An 18,316-nucleotide genomic window follows, 5' to 3' on the forward strand; every position below is an offset into this window, starting at 1 on the left:
CAGCTGTACTAAAAATGTAATCACCAAAGTCCAGTTTAGCTGTTGGTGTCAACAAGAACACAACTTTATTAAGTGCAAATTCAAATTTGGTGTGCTCTGTATTTATGAAAGGCCTAGATGCTTTTGAGCACACATCAGCCATTTTCATGGTTGTTACTCGCCTCTCTTCATCACAGATAGGTTAGGTCATAGCTCCCCCAGTGACCGTTTTTTGTTTGTTTTGTAGTATTTTTGTGTTTTCCCTGTTTGTATGTGTTTTGATATTTGCTGCATTTCTGAATCTTCCCATAATGGTTGTGCTTTCCTTGTTTGTAGCATATTTCCCTTAATGTTTGTGCTTTGTCCTTTGGGACCGCCACGCCTGGCAGTCACTAAGTGTTGTATACTTTTTTTTTATGGCACTTTGACATTAGTAGCAGAATACGTTTGAAATAATACAATCCACAGTGCCAACATGTCACATAAGGAGTAGAATTATGGCGTAACATACATTGTTTTTATCCTTTTGTTGCTGCAAATACTGCTACATAATCATGGGTTCAATTACAGACAGTAAGGAAAATGCACAAGCAATTATGGAATTATCAAAACAACAAATTATGTCCTTAATAAAGAAACAAAAGGAACTAATTTCAGGATTATGTCCCATGAAACTTCTGAAAGTATCTAACGTGTACGGTCAAATGATTTAAAAAACAAACAAACATCCCTTTTAATTATCCGTTCAGTTTTGGGGTTTTTTAGGAAACGGGAAGGGTTAGATTTTTTTTTACATCACTGTATTTTTTCAAATCTCTGATATCTGCCTCATAGTAAATCCACTGACAGCAAGTGTTCAAATCCCACAGCAGTCAAAGACGAGTCCAAACCAGTGCAGTTATGCTCATACTTTTTTAATGTATCACAATGAGCAAGAAACATACTTGATGAAATATTTTCAAAGGAGTATATTCAATTACCATCTACAATCAACTTAACTAGGACAACAAGGTTTTGTGACAAAAGTTTCTTTAAAAGTCTGAAGTTCCATGTGGTTGTATGTATGTTAGTTTCCATGTAATTTGGTACAGTTTGGAAATCTTCATATAATTACAGTAACAAAAAAGCTAACAAGACTACAGTATAGAAAAGACATCAAGAACAACATTTTTGGTTTAACTTGCTCTTTTTGTACATTGCAAGGCTGTTTTTTTCTACCCTCAGATGGGCTGCCTGGAGCCACAGAGCCATGCTTATGAGGCTCGAAGGAGGAGTAATTCAAGGAAACAAAAAGAAAAACTAAAAGCATAAAAAAACATTGTGGCACCAGAAGTCACAAAAGGAACAGAGAGCTCCAAGTAACAGTTCATCTTTGAAGTTGGAGCAAATGGTTGTTTGGTTGTTAGTTTGGTTGTTAATTTTGGTTAATACGCTTTTTTAGTGTAACTGCCTCCTTAAGAATGACAGCTTTGAGAACCCAGCCCCTCTCTATGTCATTAATTTCTCTATTTAGATTATGTAACCAACAGAGAGAGGGGTGAGCCGCCATTTGACTGGAGAGCTTTACTTGTCAACCAGAGACAAGCACAAGGAAATGAAACGGGTAGCAACATGAACTGGAAGAAATGAAGCAAGCATCTCTGTCCATCCTGTCCTGAAGTTTTGAAAATGTCCATCAAAGAGCAGAAGCAGAGGCAGAGCTGGAGAAAGAAAGGACAGACAGAAAGGAGAAAGAGGCAGCTGGAGCCACTTAAGTTCAGTTTCATCTAAGGACTTTCCTCTGTGTGTCACACATGTCCATTGGTTCCAGAGTCCATTCCCATTACAGAGTTGTCAGTAATCAAATAAGGAGGTGGTTTTTAAAGCTGTTTTGAGCCTGCCTCCGGCTCCCATGCCCAGTTTTGGTGTGCCCACAGCCTCTTGTGTCCTCCTAACAAGATCTCCAAAGCTTCCCAGAGTCCTTTTTTGTTATTTCTTTTCATTCCTTCTTCATCTCAAAAACAAACAAAAACAAAAAAAAATACAAAAAAAGTTGATGTCTTGTTTTAAATATATCTATATCTGTATACAGGTACACGTTCGTTTTCACAGTGGGCAAAAGATGACCTCTACAGCAAAACCTTGTCTTTATCTCTCACTTGTAATTGTCCATTAAATCAAGTATCCCAATGTAAGTCAGTGGATCCATGTATCCACAATAGCGTTTTGTGCCACAATAAAATATACACTTATCTGGGGCACAGTTTTTTTTTTTTCCTTTTTGTTTCAACTGCATAAAGCTTTGGCCACATTCATATATTCAATCAAAGTAAAAACTGCTCAGTGCTTCGGTATCGTCATTCTCATTTCTGGTCATTATCTTTTAAATTTATTTTTTCTAAATTTCCAATATTCATAATCCAGCTTTGTGGTTCAGGTTGTTTTGGTGTGTAACATATAACAAAAAGAAAAGGCAAACGAGAAAAAAAAAATTGAATTGATGCTGGCTCTTATGAAACACTCACGCACACACAAACATACAAACCCATACACAGTCCATGCTGGCTGTATCTGATGTGGAGACCTCAACTCCATCTCCCACAAAAGAGCTCAAAAGATTACACTTTGGAAATAAGAGAGCAAACTGTATCATTGAGACAATGAATATAAAGAATATTATCACACCATAAAGTGGCCAGGTCATAGTTTTTGTTTCTCAATTTCAGCAATTCAAATTAAAGCTAGTGTTAATTTATGATAAAAAGTAATATACAGAAACTAAAATAAAATACAAATACTTATAAGAAAATAACAATACATGTCCGACATTGTCTGAAAATTAAAATAAAGCAAACATATTTGAGAAAAACTGTACAACTTAAGATTTTTAAAAAATAAGAATATGAACAGTATTTCACGGAACTGGACTTGAGAAGTAGCAAGCTTGCAGACCAGATCTACTGACTTTCAACAGCATGCTATGGTATTAACACCAAATCACATTTCTCTGCAAGACGTAGCACTTTTGAACACTTCTGAGATTGTGCCTTGTAATCAATAGGGCGAATATATTGGCTATACAATAGTGGCCAAAAAGTAGTTCTTCACAAATTTAAATATGTATTGGTTTTGGTTCAAAAAATAAAATTTTAGTTCATCAGATCATCAGTGGGAAGAAGGGGGTACCTATGCACATCCATTTTCATTGCAACAAAATGAAGTAGGTGACTTCTTTGGACATGAAAGCATCCTAACTATTTGAAAACAAGGGACATCTTCAAAAAACCTCCTACTTTTTCCAGAAATAATGCTTTGGAATGAAGATGTCCCTTTAAAAACCTGTAATCTATGTGTGGAAGTGGCACCCTGCAGACACATGCGACAAGTCACTGGTAGACCTCCCAGGAAAGGGGGCAACAACACCACAGCAAAACAGCCATTATTTCCCTCTGAGACTAGTTGTAGGTTGACTGGCATAACGTTACTAAACCTATGAGACGCATCAGTACCAGATGTATTATATACATTTTTTGGTAACCACTATTACTTGCTTAACAAGTGAGCAACAACCTTGACTGGATGGAGGGATTTTCAGCAATGTTCCATGCCAGCACAAAATGACATATGGAGGTCACTTTGTTCAGCAACCAATGATGCAAAAATTTACACAACAGTTTACAGTCACTTTAAAAATGAGGAAAAAACATAGATTGTGACAATTAAAAGCAATCAAATTAAATAGGATCAGTCCTTGCTTAAGAAAAATCCATTGTGATATTTGGAATGCACTGTTCTTTACAAACGTTATAGATCATTGGCTTTAAACATTGGTCTGTTCAAAAAGAAAATCGGCAAAATGTCCTTTGGAACATATATTCACAGTCTTCAAAGTTCCGTTTTTGCAACAAGAAAAAAAAAAAAGGTGTTGCAGAGGCAAGAAATTGGTTTATTGTTTGTTTTAGTTAAAGCTTAGCCAAAAGCAAAATGAGCATGCATCTAGGTACTCTTTTTTTTTCTTTTTTCAAAATTCTACATTAGCAGCAAAACGTATGTCCTTGAAGACCAGACCTTATACATTTTCTTAAAAAAATGGACATTTGAATGTGACAAAAGTCAAACAAAGATTAATAACCTCTATCTTACAAACTGCAATGGCTCTGTAACGGTGCTACTCCACAATGCAAGGACAAGGGCCCTTTTTGGTTTTTGGTATTTACGTAAAAAAGCCACCTGTTTGCTTGCAAAGAAGCAGAAACGGCAACTCTGATGCGTACTCCTTTATCTTTTAAAACTTTGTTTTCTTTCCTCTAAAAACAGCAACAAATTCTCAAGTATAAAGAAGCCTCTTTTCTCATCTTTATGCACCAATGGTGAAAGTGTTTAGTCTTTGGATTTTCTTTTTGTCTTAAAGCGTGAGAATTATTATTAGTATTCTTTTTTCATTTTCATTTATGACAACAAAAATGTCAAAATGAAAATAAAGACTGTAGCCACACTACATGAAGAACAAAAGACCTGCTTTGTAGTATACATATCTACAAACACAGGAGAGCAGAGAAAAATAAGTGCGAAGAGGAACAAGAAGAGTGAGAAATAGGAGTCAGACAGTGATAAGTGCACAAAGGTAACACAAAAATTAAATAAAATAAAACTTTCAATATTTCACCCAGGATCTTTTTCATTTTGGCTGGTGCAACACCAACCAAACCATAAAATTTAAATAATTCTAAAAGAGGATCCTGCCTTGTCAGGAGGGGCATTTGGGTGAATGTTTCCCAAGAAGTTGAGAATAAGACAGAAATAAAGTTTAGATAAATTACCTGTCCATAATCTAGACTATCGGAATGACCAAGACAACATCAAATGAAGTGTCATAAAATTGGACAATACAAAAGCTAAATGTACACAAAGTTTTTTCAACCTACCATACTGTTTAAATTCATTTCCAATGCAACAATCTACTTAACACCAAAAATGCTCATATCTATCATAAATACAGAAGGTTGATTTTTTTTTAATCAAAACTCTTTATCGCCCATTAGTATGTCTGCAATGCTCTCCTTGTTTGGGTACATTATAATTGTGATTTTCCCACTTTAAAAAGAATTCTAATGTTAAAATCAGCAAATCATTTACCCTTTTTGAATGCCCAGAAACAATGCCTTGTTAAAATTTCATTCAACTGAAAACTTTCTATTGGTAAATCAAGCTCAGAAAAAAAAGTAATGCTCATCTCCTGTTGGAAACAAAAAGTGTAAAACATGGATTTCTGTAACAGAAAAATATCTGTGAGCTGTTGACCTGAGAATAAAATAGACATTACATTATTCTTTTACTTTTGCAAGCCATTGGTATCTGAATGCTTAAATAGCAAGAAAACTGATAGACTATTCTCCCATACAGTACATACTGGCTTTTTGTGACTGTGCTATTAAGTAGAAATTATTACAAAACAAAGGGACAGCTTGTTGACTTGCATTTCTTCAAAAGGGTTCTTGGGCCATTTGTCAACTTTGAGGCAGTCCATTGCCATACAGTACAGCATTCCTCTACCATTACCCAAAACATAACTGCAGCGATCTTTTCTGTTCTCACATATTAGTATGCTTGTATTTCAGTTGAGTAAAACAAAACAAAAAAATAAACAACAAAATAAACAAACAAAAAAATAAAATAGAAAATGAAAACCAGCATGTTGATATGGGAAAACAATCCACTAACATTTAAATTTTTGGTTACAAGCTTTGGAATTGCAGTTAGTCTTTACACATCTTTTTCTGAAATTGGTTTGTATACTTTTAATGTATTTTTAACATTGCTGCTTTTTATGTTTTTTTTCCTTTTGTGATTTTTTTTTGTCCTTTTTAGTGTTTTTTAAATATTGTCCATCACTGAAAGCTCTTTTACAATCTGATGGAGTCTGTTCCTACACTAGCAAGATTACTACTACAACTATTACTGTCTTTGACAAAGCCAGGCTGCTGCGGCTCCTCTGCCGTCCTGCCCAGCCTGTCTGCTGACTTCTGACTGCTGTCAGAGTCAGACTCGTCGGTAAAGACGTCTGTTGGTATCGAGGTCTGAACTCCTGAGGTGCTCAATGAACTTGAGGTAACCGTTGAAGGTGAGGACACTGGAGGAAACGAGGAGGAAGAAGAGGAGGGACTAGCATTGGGCTTCACAGCTAAAGCTCTGGAGAAAGGGGCCTGGGGCCAGGGTTTGCCGGCAGCTGTGGTGTTGAGTGGGGTAGTGGAGGAGGAGCACAGGGAAGAGGAGACAGCAGAGGATGGCATGGTGGCTGATGTTGTTGGCGGGGGAGGTGGGCTGCTGATGGGATGAGTGGCAGACTGCGAGGTAGATGCGGTGTTAGGATTGGGGAAGCAGGCTGAAGAGTGAGGTAATAAACTAGTAGCGTGCTCTTTGGCATTTCTGACTGATCGCTTGATTGTTCTGTGTTTGTGCAATGCCGATTCCAGGTGTTGACTGAGTGCTTTCTCCCCATCCAACGTAGTGTCACAAGCCAGGCAATCATAGAGACTTCCAGCCCCTACACCTACGCCACCGGGGACACGCAGCAACATCTCTTGCAGGTTTGCCACAGACTGACCAAAAAAACAGTTAGATTTAAGGTGGGTAATAGCCGCTTCTTCCTTGGTGAAAACAGCTTGACACTTGCGGCATGCCAGTTTATACTGCACCTTGGGGACGATGTACTGGTCTAGATGGGGTTCCACAGCTTTGCCATCCATCTCGCTCTGCTCAGAGGGTACTTTATTATGAGAGGAGGAGGAAGAGGAGGAGGAGGAGGTGGGGGGTTCACTATGGGGGTTGCCCTTTTGCTCCTCTGTTTTCACTGGATCTTTGGCAGAATCTTTGCGATCCCCCAAGGTTTGAGGGGGAACTGGAGTTTGGCTCGCCTTGGGTTGCTGGATCTGCTGAAGCTGCCGCTGCTGCTGCTGTAGTGCCTCCTGCAAGCTCTGCTGATATTGCTGGTAATGCTGCAGTAGGGACCCTGGAGACAGGCCCATCAGTGCTTGTGACAATGCTGGGTTATAAGGGAAGAGACTCTCCATACCATACATTGGCTGCAGGTAGCCCCCCTGGAGAGCCCCAGGGATCTGTGGGGTATAATATGGGGAGAAGCCAGGCATGAAGTAGGGCAGAAACTGGTTCGTGAGGAGAGCTGTGGGGTCTGATGCCAAAGCAGCCTGCAGGGCCTGAAGCTGGGCAGGGTCTACCACATACTCCATGCCAGGTGTGGGCATAGAGGTGGCAGGAACAGCTGTGTCTGGTTTCTCCTTCTTGGCGCTGGCAGCAGAAGTGGAGGGGGCAGGGGTGCTTCCAGTTGACGACGGGGTCGAAGGCTTCTCTGTCTTTTCCTTGGCCTTCTCCTTCTCTCTTACCCTCTCAGCGTCACGTTCTTTGGGGGGTTCAGGTCGCGAGCTGGACTGGGTGGTTGAGGGAGTGGAGTTGGATGTGGAAGTGGGGCTTGAGTGCGAAGCAGAGGTGCTGGTCTGGGCTGGGCTGGATGCAGCAAGAGACGATGAGGAGGGAGGCTTGTTGGGCAATCCAGATGTGGGGAGACTAGGTGAGGGAACACTGGCACCAGGCATGTTCAGGAGGTTTGAAGGTTTTGGAGGAGTTAAAGCTGGAAATGTTTCAAATACAGACAGAAAATGTAAGATTTAATAGGTGTATTTCTTTGGTGAACGTGCAATTATTATTAACAATCTAACAAAAATAAGGCTTTAGATAATTTAAACACAAAAGAGGTAAAAAAAAATCATTATGTAAATGATAATAAACTAATGCAATCACAAAGTCCAAGAACATCAAAGCAAGCCATTTCTTCACTCTCTTGTGGCATTTGTGAATCAAAACAATTAAATGCTGGCAGTTAAGGCTGATTGTGTATTTAATCATAGATGTCAGCAACAGCAAAAGGCCACGACAAGATATTCCACATTACAGCATGTGTGCTTGTGTAAGTGAGTACATGTGACAGACTGACTGAATGGAAGAGAAATTAATTCATAGAAGAGTGGAAATATTGCGTTCTCAAGCTGTACCATTATTACTAGGTCTCATAGTTTGAACGACGTATGATTGCATTTTATTTAATAATGGCTGATATATTTTTTAATTAGTTCAGTTGTAAAACCCATCTGCAACTCTGCACTCTATACTTTCTGCTGTATATCAGTGAATGACTGCCAAATGATGACGTACCTGAATTAGATGAGTTAAAGCTGGAAAGAGAGGGGCTGCCAACCCCTGGCAAAAGGACAGGTGGGATGCCTTGCAGATTTGGATAGGCTGACTGAAGATTCAGAGCCTGCATTGCAGGGTTATCAAACATCCCCTGCTGCTGCATGGCCTGCTGCTGTGCAAGTCCTAAAACTTCATTGGCCTTCTTAATACGGTCCATCTCTTGCTGGGCCATAAGTTGGCGGACAGTGGCTGGGTCGAAGTATTCTTTTTCCTTATCAATCTGGCTGCCAATGGTGTCCTTTACCTTAGAGATGTGTTGTTGGGAGAAAATGTGGTCACGAACAGAGAGGCGAGCACTGTACTTGACACCACACAAAGTGCATTCAGTCTTCGGCCCCTCATAAGATGTCTGATTTATTCCGAAGTGCTTGGCCATGTTGAGCTTTGCCTTTTTCTCCTTGGCACGGGCATTTTGAAACCACACCTGAACCACTCTCTTTGGAAGTCCAATGTCATTGCCAAGTACCTCACATTCCAGCATAGTGGGAGTCCTGTAGTCATTAAAACAAGATTTCAACACTTTCAGCTGGAGGTTAGTCATCTGAGTTCGGAAGCGCTTTTGGCCAGGTCGGTCTCCACTGTCAATGCTCCTACTACCTGAGGCACCAGGACTTGGTGAGCAGGGGTCAGCCAAGCTGGACGTCTCACTGTGGTCAATCATATTTTCATTTTCATAGTCCTTAGCATAATAGCTTGTTGCAGGGCTTACTAGCCCTGAGGACATCTGGTCGTCATTTTCAAGGATGGGGGCTGTGCCTCCAGACTTAGACAGGTAATCACCACTATTTTGGCTGTGCTTAGCATCAGCACTGTCATTATCAGCATTAGCCTCATCACCTGTGGTTGTGTCTGTGATGGCTGTATTCACAGAGGAGCAGTCGTCATTATCAAGTTTGCTCTGATCAAAGCTGAGGTTCACAGAGGACATAGTTGCAGTCTCAAAATCTTCCATTCCCTCAACTTTGATGGATGAAGGGCTCAGTAGACCCCTGGGAGAAAGATCCATACCTTTGTTCACTGGTGACATGGAGGAGCTTTGTCCATCACTGTTTGTAGTGGGGGCTAGTTGGGAGTAAGCTGATGTCTCTAGAGCATCCATTTTTATTTGCACGCTCTCCTGGTCAGGTAGCATACCAGTGAGTGTTAAATTATATCCAGCACGTTTGGCTTCATGCCAGTGACGTGAGCGAATGTGTGCCTCAAGGGCAGTTTTAGCTTTAAAAAGAGCTCGACAAAAAGGGCACCTACGATGAGCTTGAGCTGGCCCTACTGCCCTAAACTGGCCTTTTCTCTCTCTAGCTCTCGTATTCTGAAACCAAACCTGCACCACTCTCTTCTTTAATCCCACCTCATGAGCAATGTGGTCAAGCATTTTACGTGTAGGATTTGAATCTAATAAATACTTCTGGTAGAGGATCTCTAGCTGCTCAGGTGTGATGGTGGTTCTGAGCCGCTTGTCTCTCTGTGGTTCTTCTCCACTGTTTGTGCTGTCGTTCTCTCCTGGGCTAGTGCTAGCTTTCTCCTCTAACTTCCTCTTCAGGGAGTTCATGGTGGAGGTTGGGGTGGACGGAGAAGTGGCAGAGCTGCTGGGAATCTGTGGCATTGCCCCAGAGAGTAGCTGGCTTGCCAAGAGAGGATTGCTGGGATCAAATAGCATGAATGGCATGTCAATTGGACGGTCAAGGAATTGAGGGTGGATGAATTGATTTTGCACAGAAAGGAAGTGCAATTGCTGGTGTTCCTGCCAGTGCTCAAAGGAGGGGAAGCCAATCTTGCACTGCTCACACTGATATGGGATCATTTGTTGTGCCAGTTGTTGCGTGGCAGAGGTCAGGTGTGGGTTGAGGCTCATGTGAGAGCTTTGCGATGAGGCCTGGCTTGTCTGAGAAGCTGAGGGACCGCACTGCTGTTGCTGCTGAGAGAAGGAAGGAGATGAGTGCTTGATGGATTTAGAAACATTTTGAATCTTCTCGTCTCTCTGGGTTCGATGATGTTGCGCCTCAGACTGAGGTTGGTGCACAATTTCCTGCTTAATAGAGGTTTGGTTTTCTCGTAGATCAGCAGAAGTTTCAGGTAACTGCTTGGGCTTCTCATCATAGAGGTTTGAGGTGGTTGCTGGTGATGCCTCCTCTTTCTCAGTGGATGGGAGGTGAGAGAATGCTGAAGTCGAGGGTGGAAGTGGGCAAAGACTTGAAGAGGAGGGCATTGGGGTGTGACAGGAAGACCCAGAGGGAGTATAACATTCATGGGAAAGATCCAGTGAATCCTCATTTTGGCTGTCATACTGTCCATCCTCATCTTCATCTTTGTAACACAGCTTCTTTTGGTGTTTTATTAGATCAAAGATACGCTGGAAAACCAGACTACATTTCTTGCACTGGTAGTTCAGATTTGATGTGCGAATATATCGGTCATTTGACAGTTCTCGTCTTTCACCATCTTTTCCTCCATCACCCTGGTTTTCATAATTCTTCCTCGCCTTCTGGCGAGCATTTTGAAACCACACAACAATGACACGGGTGGGGAGGCTCAAGAGGTTGGAGAGCTGTTCAAATTCATCATCTTTAGGATAAGCATTGGCATCGAAGAAATCCTGCAGGACTCTTAGCTGGTAGTCAGTAAACCTGGTCCTGGATGATCTCTTGCTTCCATAAAATTCATGTCTCTGAGGTTCAGGAGACGGAGGTTTGGAGTCAATTTTGGTGTCCTCTAGAGTGGTTGTTGGTGGATTATTGAAATTGTATGGGGAGTCTTTATTGCGCTGCCGTTCTTTAAAAAGGGTGTTTCTGAACCAGTGCTTTATGACTTTCTGTGGCAGCCCTGACTTATCAGCCATCTCTTTGATCTGCTCCTCATTTGGTGAATTGTTGATATCAAAGTACTGTCGCAGGACCCTAAGCTGGTCATCTGTGATGCGTGTCCGTGGTCTTTTGTTTTGCTGCTGCTGTAGCATGGCTGGTGTAAGTTGTTGTTGATAAAGCTGGGCCAGGTCTGATGCCAAGCTTGGCTCAACGGATGGTAACTGGGGAGGCAGCTGCGTGGGCAAAGACTGGAGCGACATAGGCTGCATCATAAGTGGTGAGAAGAGGGGCAAATCCATTGGCATGGGTATTTGTGTCATTGGAACTGGTGGCTGAGGAGGAGGTACAGTTGGAGGTGTGAGTGAGGCAGCAGAGACAGGAATATTTGGTGTGGGAGCTCTTTGGGGTGGAGGAGGAGGTGGAGGTGGAGGAGGCGGCGGTGGAGGAGCCGGAGCAGCCTCTGGTGTAGGAGGTCTCAATGGATAGAGTTTATCATAATGCTCTCTGTATTCCTTGGCAAATCTCTCCAGGGATCGAAATGGAAAGAAGGCCTGGTGGATATGCTCCTGGTGACTCTTCAGAATCAGTATGTTTGAAAACAGCTTGCCACAGGCTTCACATTCCAGTTTCTCTAATCCCTCAATGGGGTCCACCACTCTTGTTATTCCACCTGGACCACTTGATCCAGCAGGTCCAGCTGTCTTTTTCTGAGCTTTCTGTTTATTTTCATTGTACTGAATTACTAACTCAAACCCAAAGTTTTCCAGCAGGGCTTTGGTTGCGTTTCCTCGAGCATCTGAAGCAATCCTTGGTGGAGGCAAGCCAGTATCATGGTTTATGTTGATTGAAATATGCTGAATGTCCTTCTTTTCTTTTGCCTTAGTGTCTGTAGAATCTTTGTGTACATAGTCCTCATTTTTTTCACTTGTATCCTTCTCTCTTTGTATATCTCTTTCTTTCTCATTATGAGAAGAGGGGGGTTTCTGCTTTTTATCAACCTGCTGGAGGAGGGATGCACTCTGTTGCAGCAATGCCATCTGACCCTGAACCTGTGAGTGAGACTGCTGCTGCTGTTGTTGCTGCTGTTGCTGCTGCTGCTGTTGATGTTGCTGCTGAAGGTGGTGGTGCATCAATTGCTGCTGCAAGCAACTCTGCTGGGCCTGCTGAGCTGAGTTTTTTAGATCTTCCAAGAGTGAGGAGGTGGAGGATCCTGCTAGGCCAAGTGCTGAGTTGCTGATGTTGATCTCTGGGTTCAGCTGAAATTCTGCTCCAGGAATGTAGAAAGGAAACAGCAACTGCTGCTGTTGCAGGGGGAGAAGTGCATCAGTTGTCATTGGGAAGTGCTGCAGAAGTGCTGGATTGAATAGCTGTGATTGTAAAAGAGCAGCCTGTTGCTGGAGCTCCTGCTGAAGCTGGGCTTGAGCTTGGGCTTGAGCCTGAGCCAGTTGCTGTTGTTGCTGAAGCTGCTGTTGTTGCCCCCTAGCAGAGAGAATTTCACTAAATTTTGACTTTTTTACTTCATGATTCTCAGATGGTGAAGAATGGCAGCTCACTGAGGAATTTCCCAGCCCTTCAATGCTATGAGTCTGATTCATGTGGTTTCCTCCAAGAATATTCTGAACTGTCTGAGACCCAGAAGAACTGTGGTTAGTAGAGCTAGTAGTTGAGTTGCTGGCTGGGCTTGGACTAGATGTTGAAGTGCTTATGCTGGACCCTCCACCACTTAAACCACTAGCACTCGTAGAGCTAGTGATTCCTCCTGCTGCTTCAAGTTTGGCTGCTCTGGCTTTGGTCTGATGTAGAACAGAGCGCATGTGGATTTCCAGTGTAGAACTCTGGCTATATGCCACATTACAAGTGCTGCACTTGAATGGCTTGTTGTCAGGGCTGCTGGTAGGCTCAGGTTGACCAGTAGTGGACTCCTGAAGAGCCCTCTTCACCTTGTGTAGATGGGAGACAGAGTTGTAGTGAACCAGCAGAATGTTCTTCTGAGTAAAAGACTCCTTGCATACAGTGCACTTGAAAGGACGAGATGGATCCAAGAATTTCTCCATTGTAAAGTTGGGGCCCTTTCTGAATGGCAAAGCACGTTTAGGTTCAGATCCAGAATCTTCCTGCAGTGAACCAGAGTCACTGCCTGTTGGGCTTTGTTTTTCCTCTGGATCACTTTCATCTCCCTCTTTGTCATCTTCCCCCAGACTTCCATGCTCCTCACCAAGAGATGGATCAGTCATTACCATAATGTCACCATTCATCAATAACCCTCCATATAGCTGCTGGATATCAGCTTCACTCAGTTCCAGGTGGCTGGTTTCTAAATGCTTCTTCAAGGCCTGTAGTGTTCTGAAGCTTCGCTGGCAAAGGCAGCACATGGTGGCTGCCCTGATCACATGGTACTGTGAATGGAGTTGTAATTTCTCCACAGTCTTGAAGGCCAGGCTGCACTGGTTACAGCGATACTTGTAGACGTGGCGATCAGAAACAGGCAACTGGGGCCTTTTGTTGTGAACTTCATTGAAGTGCATTTGGAGGGAGTTCGATGACTTGAACACTTGATTACAGCCTTTCTTCCAGCACAGGAATCCTGTGGCATCATCCCTCTCTGACTGTTGATCTTCCAGAGGTGACTTGCGAGCTTCAGCTGTTTCTGTCGGGAGAGACACCCCTTTCTCTGGATCAGCGTCTGATGCATCTGCGAATAAAGAAGTCAAAAGAAGACAGCAGTCCATTAGGTTTCTGCTTTCACTGAGATGAATTAAACCAGTAATGCAAATGAGCAAGCAATGACTTATTACAACCTTTATTCATATAATCTTGCTGTAAATGAAGGCCAAAGCACAAGAAATGCATTTTCTTTCAAATAAACACATTTTTTTTCTAAGCTCTAAAACACCTCAATAAATATTCTTTATTCTGAGCCCATAAAATAGCTACTGGTTTAATACTGCACCAGTGTGTGCACACACAGTTATAAAGGGATACAGTTTTGCTAAGATTTTACAGTGAATTGTGATTACTCAATATGCTCCTTATAGAACATATGAGTGAAACTACTAAATTCAGCTACTTGGTGACAAAAGTGATCTACTTTAAACGTATCCCTACATTTCTAAGATACTGACCAGCGGGCTTCTTTGTATCTTCAGAGTTAGAGTTGGCTGTAGGATGAGGGGTGCTCTGTGACTCTCTGTCTGGACTCGGTACAGGTATGAACATGCTTGCTGGTAGTACTTCAGTTGCTGTCACCTGGAGAAGAATAAGCACAAAAGAATTCAACATTAATAATCTTGCACAATGTCAATGTATATTTTAGTATGAATCAAAAGTAGTGACGTAAATAGGAGAATACGCAAAGTCATGACCGAGAAAGGAGTGAAACCGATCAATAATATATTAACACAGTAGTACAATTGTAAATGTTAAATGATTTAATTTAAGAATTGCTAAATTAGACTGTGTGGTCCTTAATAAATCAGTACAATCAAAAGAAACAATGAAATTGCTTATAAAAGTGTAAGTATTTATTTTTGAGGGAAAAAAACTAATTAGTAAAGATTTCAAGAATGGCATTGATTCAAAACGTACAGAGGCACCTAGGTTCTAGTTGCTCTCAAAGGGTTACAGTCAATCATAGATGAATGATGGCAGCCTGTGTTTATTTGTGTTGCTCTCCCCCAACCATTTATCCCTATAATAGGCTTAAAAACTAACAATTTATTGAAATTGCTCATTAAAGGTCCATAATCATTGTCTAAAAGTGAGTGACTGGATGATGGGGCTTTGTCTTCCTCAACTTGCTTCAATTGATTTTACAGAATGATCAGCTTTAGTTTACCTTTCACACCTTTATGTGATGTATTGGTAGCCCATTAAAATAATAACAAGTAAAGATGTCTAACATACTGTAGATAAAAGAGGAAAGATCTTAAGGATTGCATGCGGTGTGCCCTCAGTCTAGTCACTTTTAATCTACTTCAGTTCAAAAACTGTAAGTATTGAGGTTAGTGTGCACACAGTGCACAGACATGAGCAATTGATAGTGATCACAAATTCTAAAATCTAATCTAATGTTCCAGTTTCAAAAACAAATGAAAAGTAAGATTGCAGTGTCAGATCTGTCTGCTTGATGCTTTGGTTTAATCTACCACGCTTACCATATGCTTTCTAATTACCCCTCTAATATGCACAGGGACTGAGAACACAGCTGAAAGTACTGTAGCATGTCATATAGCCTACAGGCCACATTCAAATAGAGCACAATCACACTGAGGCAACAGGGGTTTCAAGGTTAAATGGAACAATTGACACTTTATATAACAGAATCCAATACTATAAGTCTGATCAGGAGATATTCAGTTATTTATCTCTTTTTTTTCTCTTTACATCTCTATCTTCTAAAAATGAGAAGTAGAAAATTAATCCAACCAGCATGAAATCTCACAAAACAAAACAAAAAGCAATGATTTACATTACAAAGTGTACCGTTTCTAGACAACTGCTTCATTAGGCGATTAGAGGGAAGAGCAGAGTATCCCAAGGTCACTTTTAATTTGGACTGCCTAATTGGCAAACATAGTTCAAAATGGCTATCATCCAGCCAGACTCCGAATTAATGAAGCACAATTATTTTCATTACCCCTATCTTGCACAGACGGAAAATGAGACATAGAATGAGAGAGGGAGGACAGGAGGAGGGTGTGTATATTATGTACAGTATATAGTCGACTATACATACAGTGTATGTGCTGTATATGAGACAGAAGCATGAGGGACATGAGGTGGAAAGAAAGGGGGGAGTGAAAAGACAAAAGGTGGACGAAGGGATGAAGGGTGGGAGAGTGAACGCATCATTATGCATGCCTGGCAAGAAATAAAAGTCACCTATTTCAGAATTAATTAGGCTCCTCTCCGTAGACATGTGAAAAGGATAAAGTACCTTTCCATCTGCATTCACCAGTTATAAAAAGGTGCTGGATTAATGTGTGTTATATTACCTCTGTTCTATCTCCTCTTGTAGTGGTTCAGTACATTACTACCTCTATAAAAGAAATAAATATTGCCATCTACTATACTAATGCGCTTGCCATTTACTTTCTAGACGGGGGATGAAGATGGTTAGGCAGCAGACAGAGCCATGTTTTATTCGCTGATTGTCCAGCAAGCTATTTAGCTTTACAGGATAGAAGAGGACAAAGATTTGCTCAGTGATTTACAAGAAAACAGGGAAAATAAAATTTTATTTCCCCTTGATGAGCATTAAAGGAAGCAAGCAAAGTTGTCTCTCTAGGTAGAAAAGGGTGCACCAGTGCACTGCAGTGGATATAAATCAAACCTGAGAGTCAAAATTACATGACTTAAGCTACAAATACTGCAAATTTAAAATATTATTTACTGTAGGAGCAGTGCTGAACAACAGCAGTTAGAAACGTTTTTCTCTGCACAATCTGTATGCATATTTTTATATTAGTTTCAAATTCTGTTGATTGCAAATAATATCTCTACTGCTTTTAGTGAAATCACACGATGTAGTTAGTGTTCGTTACATTTTTTTAAGTCTGTGTCATTATCTTAATATTCATAGTAAAAGGCTTTGTTTTGACTAACACACAGGTGATCATTGACATAGCAACAATGTCAGTGAGGTGATAAATGAACAGGGAGCTAAAAGACCTGCTCATCTTGAAAACATTAAAAAAATACAAAAACAGATTATGCGTTCCCTTCCTCAAATGGATGTGATAAGAAGACAGCTGGAAAAGACTCAGATGATGGGTGCATCAAGACAATGAAGAAGACAAGAAAAATATGCATCTTGAAAGGTCTAATTATTTCCAACAAGCCACTGCAATTGCCTGCAGCCATTTCACAATTAACAGCATTCTTTGTGTTTTATAAAAGAATGAATGCTGGCAATTTAGAGCAGTAATGAGAGGAATGACAATTGTTCTCACAGCCAAGCAACCACTCCAGGGTGAGGGATTCATTAAGAGCGAGTTACTCATCTTCTTGGCATTGCTGAATCCTTATACTGGTCCTTGACCTGACCTACTGCCTGCAGTTTGACTGGCCGTAATGTATGTAAGTAGCAATATACTGGGAATATACAGCACCACAGAGACTAGCTGTGGTCTTCTTGCCTCAAGCACAAAATATAAATGACTGTGGATATAATAACATATAAGACATGGCTCCATGGATAGAGAAATCTAAATCAAAGCATGGATAAGTGCTATATATACACAATATAGGTTGCACAGGTGGCAAGGCCATTTGTTCATCCATCTATTCTCCTCAGCTGAATACATTGACTCACATGTTTATGTATTCTATTGCTATAACACTAAATGATCAGAATAAAAAATATCAGCCAAGCTAATCTATACTTCTTGAACAAACAAACAAAAACGTGAAATATGCAGATCGGTAAAGGAAAAAAATAAAAATCAATGCTGATTGGGAAATATACAAAATGACAATGGACACTTTAACCTTAACAACTTCTCCAACCACCGTGTATCTGATCACAGGCAAAATATGCACAGTACAAGCAGGACTTACTGTGGCAATAAGCTTATCGACACAGTCAGGCGCCACGCTGTGGAGGTGTGTGAGGTGGAACTGCAGGTGGATCTTGTTGTTGAGCATGTCCTGGCATAATGGGCATCGTAACATGGGCTGGACAGAGTGCTGCGTCATCACGTGCATTCTGAGGCGATTCAGGTCCGTGTTGGTGAACTTGCAGTAGGGGCACTGGTACATCTGGGTGAAGGCAGAGGCAAGAATGGAGAGGGAGAGAGGGGAGGAAAAAAACAGATCCACAAAGGGTTAATCGGGTGGAATGGGAGCGATGAGCAGAATGGGCCTGCGTGAAGAGAAGCTGTAGATCAGGGAGAGGAGTGGGGCCCCCATCCCTCAAGCAGGCAGATCCCTCTGATCACAGACAAGTGTGTAATACTGAGCACCACTGAGTCTTGGCACCCACTTCAAAGTGCTCTCATCTGTCAAATACTATATTGATTTTCCACCTTATACACAATTAGCAGTGCAACTGCAGTAGAAAGGCTGAAATAATTTTGAGTAGATTTGGAAAAAAAAAAAACTTCTGCATAGTTAAAAAAAAAAAAGGTCAGTGAGATAGCTAACGAACTAACTGAAAATTATGAGTAGATTTTTACTTTTTTTAATTGATGTGAATTTTGTACTTATAATGAGGGCTTGATAACTGAGGATAAGATAACCTTTAGCGAGAAACCCGTAATTCAAAGAGTGAGGAAAAAGTAGAGTTTTAT

The 18,316-nt window shown here is 41.2% G+C and overlaps 1 protein-coding gene across 6 annotated transcripts in view; it reads right to left on the reverse strand.

The window, feature by feature from the left end:
- Positions 1-877: 877 nt before the first annotated feature.
- Positions 878-18,316, reverse strand: part of zfhx3b (zinc finger homeobox 3b) — a 288,945-nt gene continuing 271,506 nt past the window's right edge. For all 6 annotated transcript variants that reach the window (XM_051939585.1, XM_051939586.1, XM_051939593.1 and 3 more), the window contains 4 exons: positions 17,586-17,786; positions 14,150-14,273; positions 8,185-13,719; positions 878-7,603 (listed from right to left, as the gene is read on the reverse strand). In XM_051939585.1, coding sequence (XP_051795545.1) covers positions 5,862-7,603; positions 8,185-13,719; positions 14,150-14,273; positions 17,586-17,786 — 7,602 coding nt within the window. In that variant the 3' untranslated portion in view covers positions 878-5,861. The remainder of the gene's footprint in view (positions 7,604-8,184; positions 13,720-14,149; positions 14,274-17,585; positions 17,787-18,316) is intronic.

Source organism: Acanthochromis polyacanthus, chromosome 2 (assembly GCF_021347895.1).
Source record: "Acanthochromis polyacanthus isolate Apoly-LR-REF ecotype Palm Island chromosome 2, KAUST_Apoly_ChrSc, whole genome shotgun sequence".
Lineage (NCBI taxonomy): Eukaryota > Metazoa > Chordata > Actinopteri > Pomacentridae > Acanthochromis > Acanthochromis polyacanthus.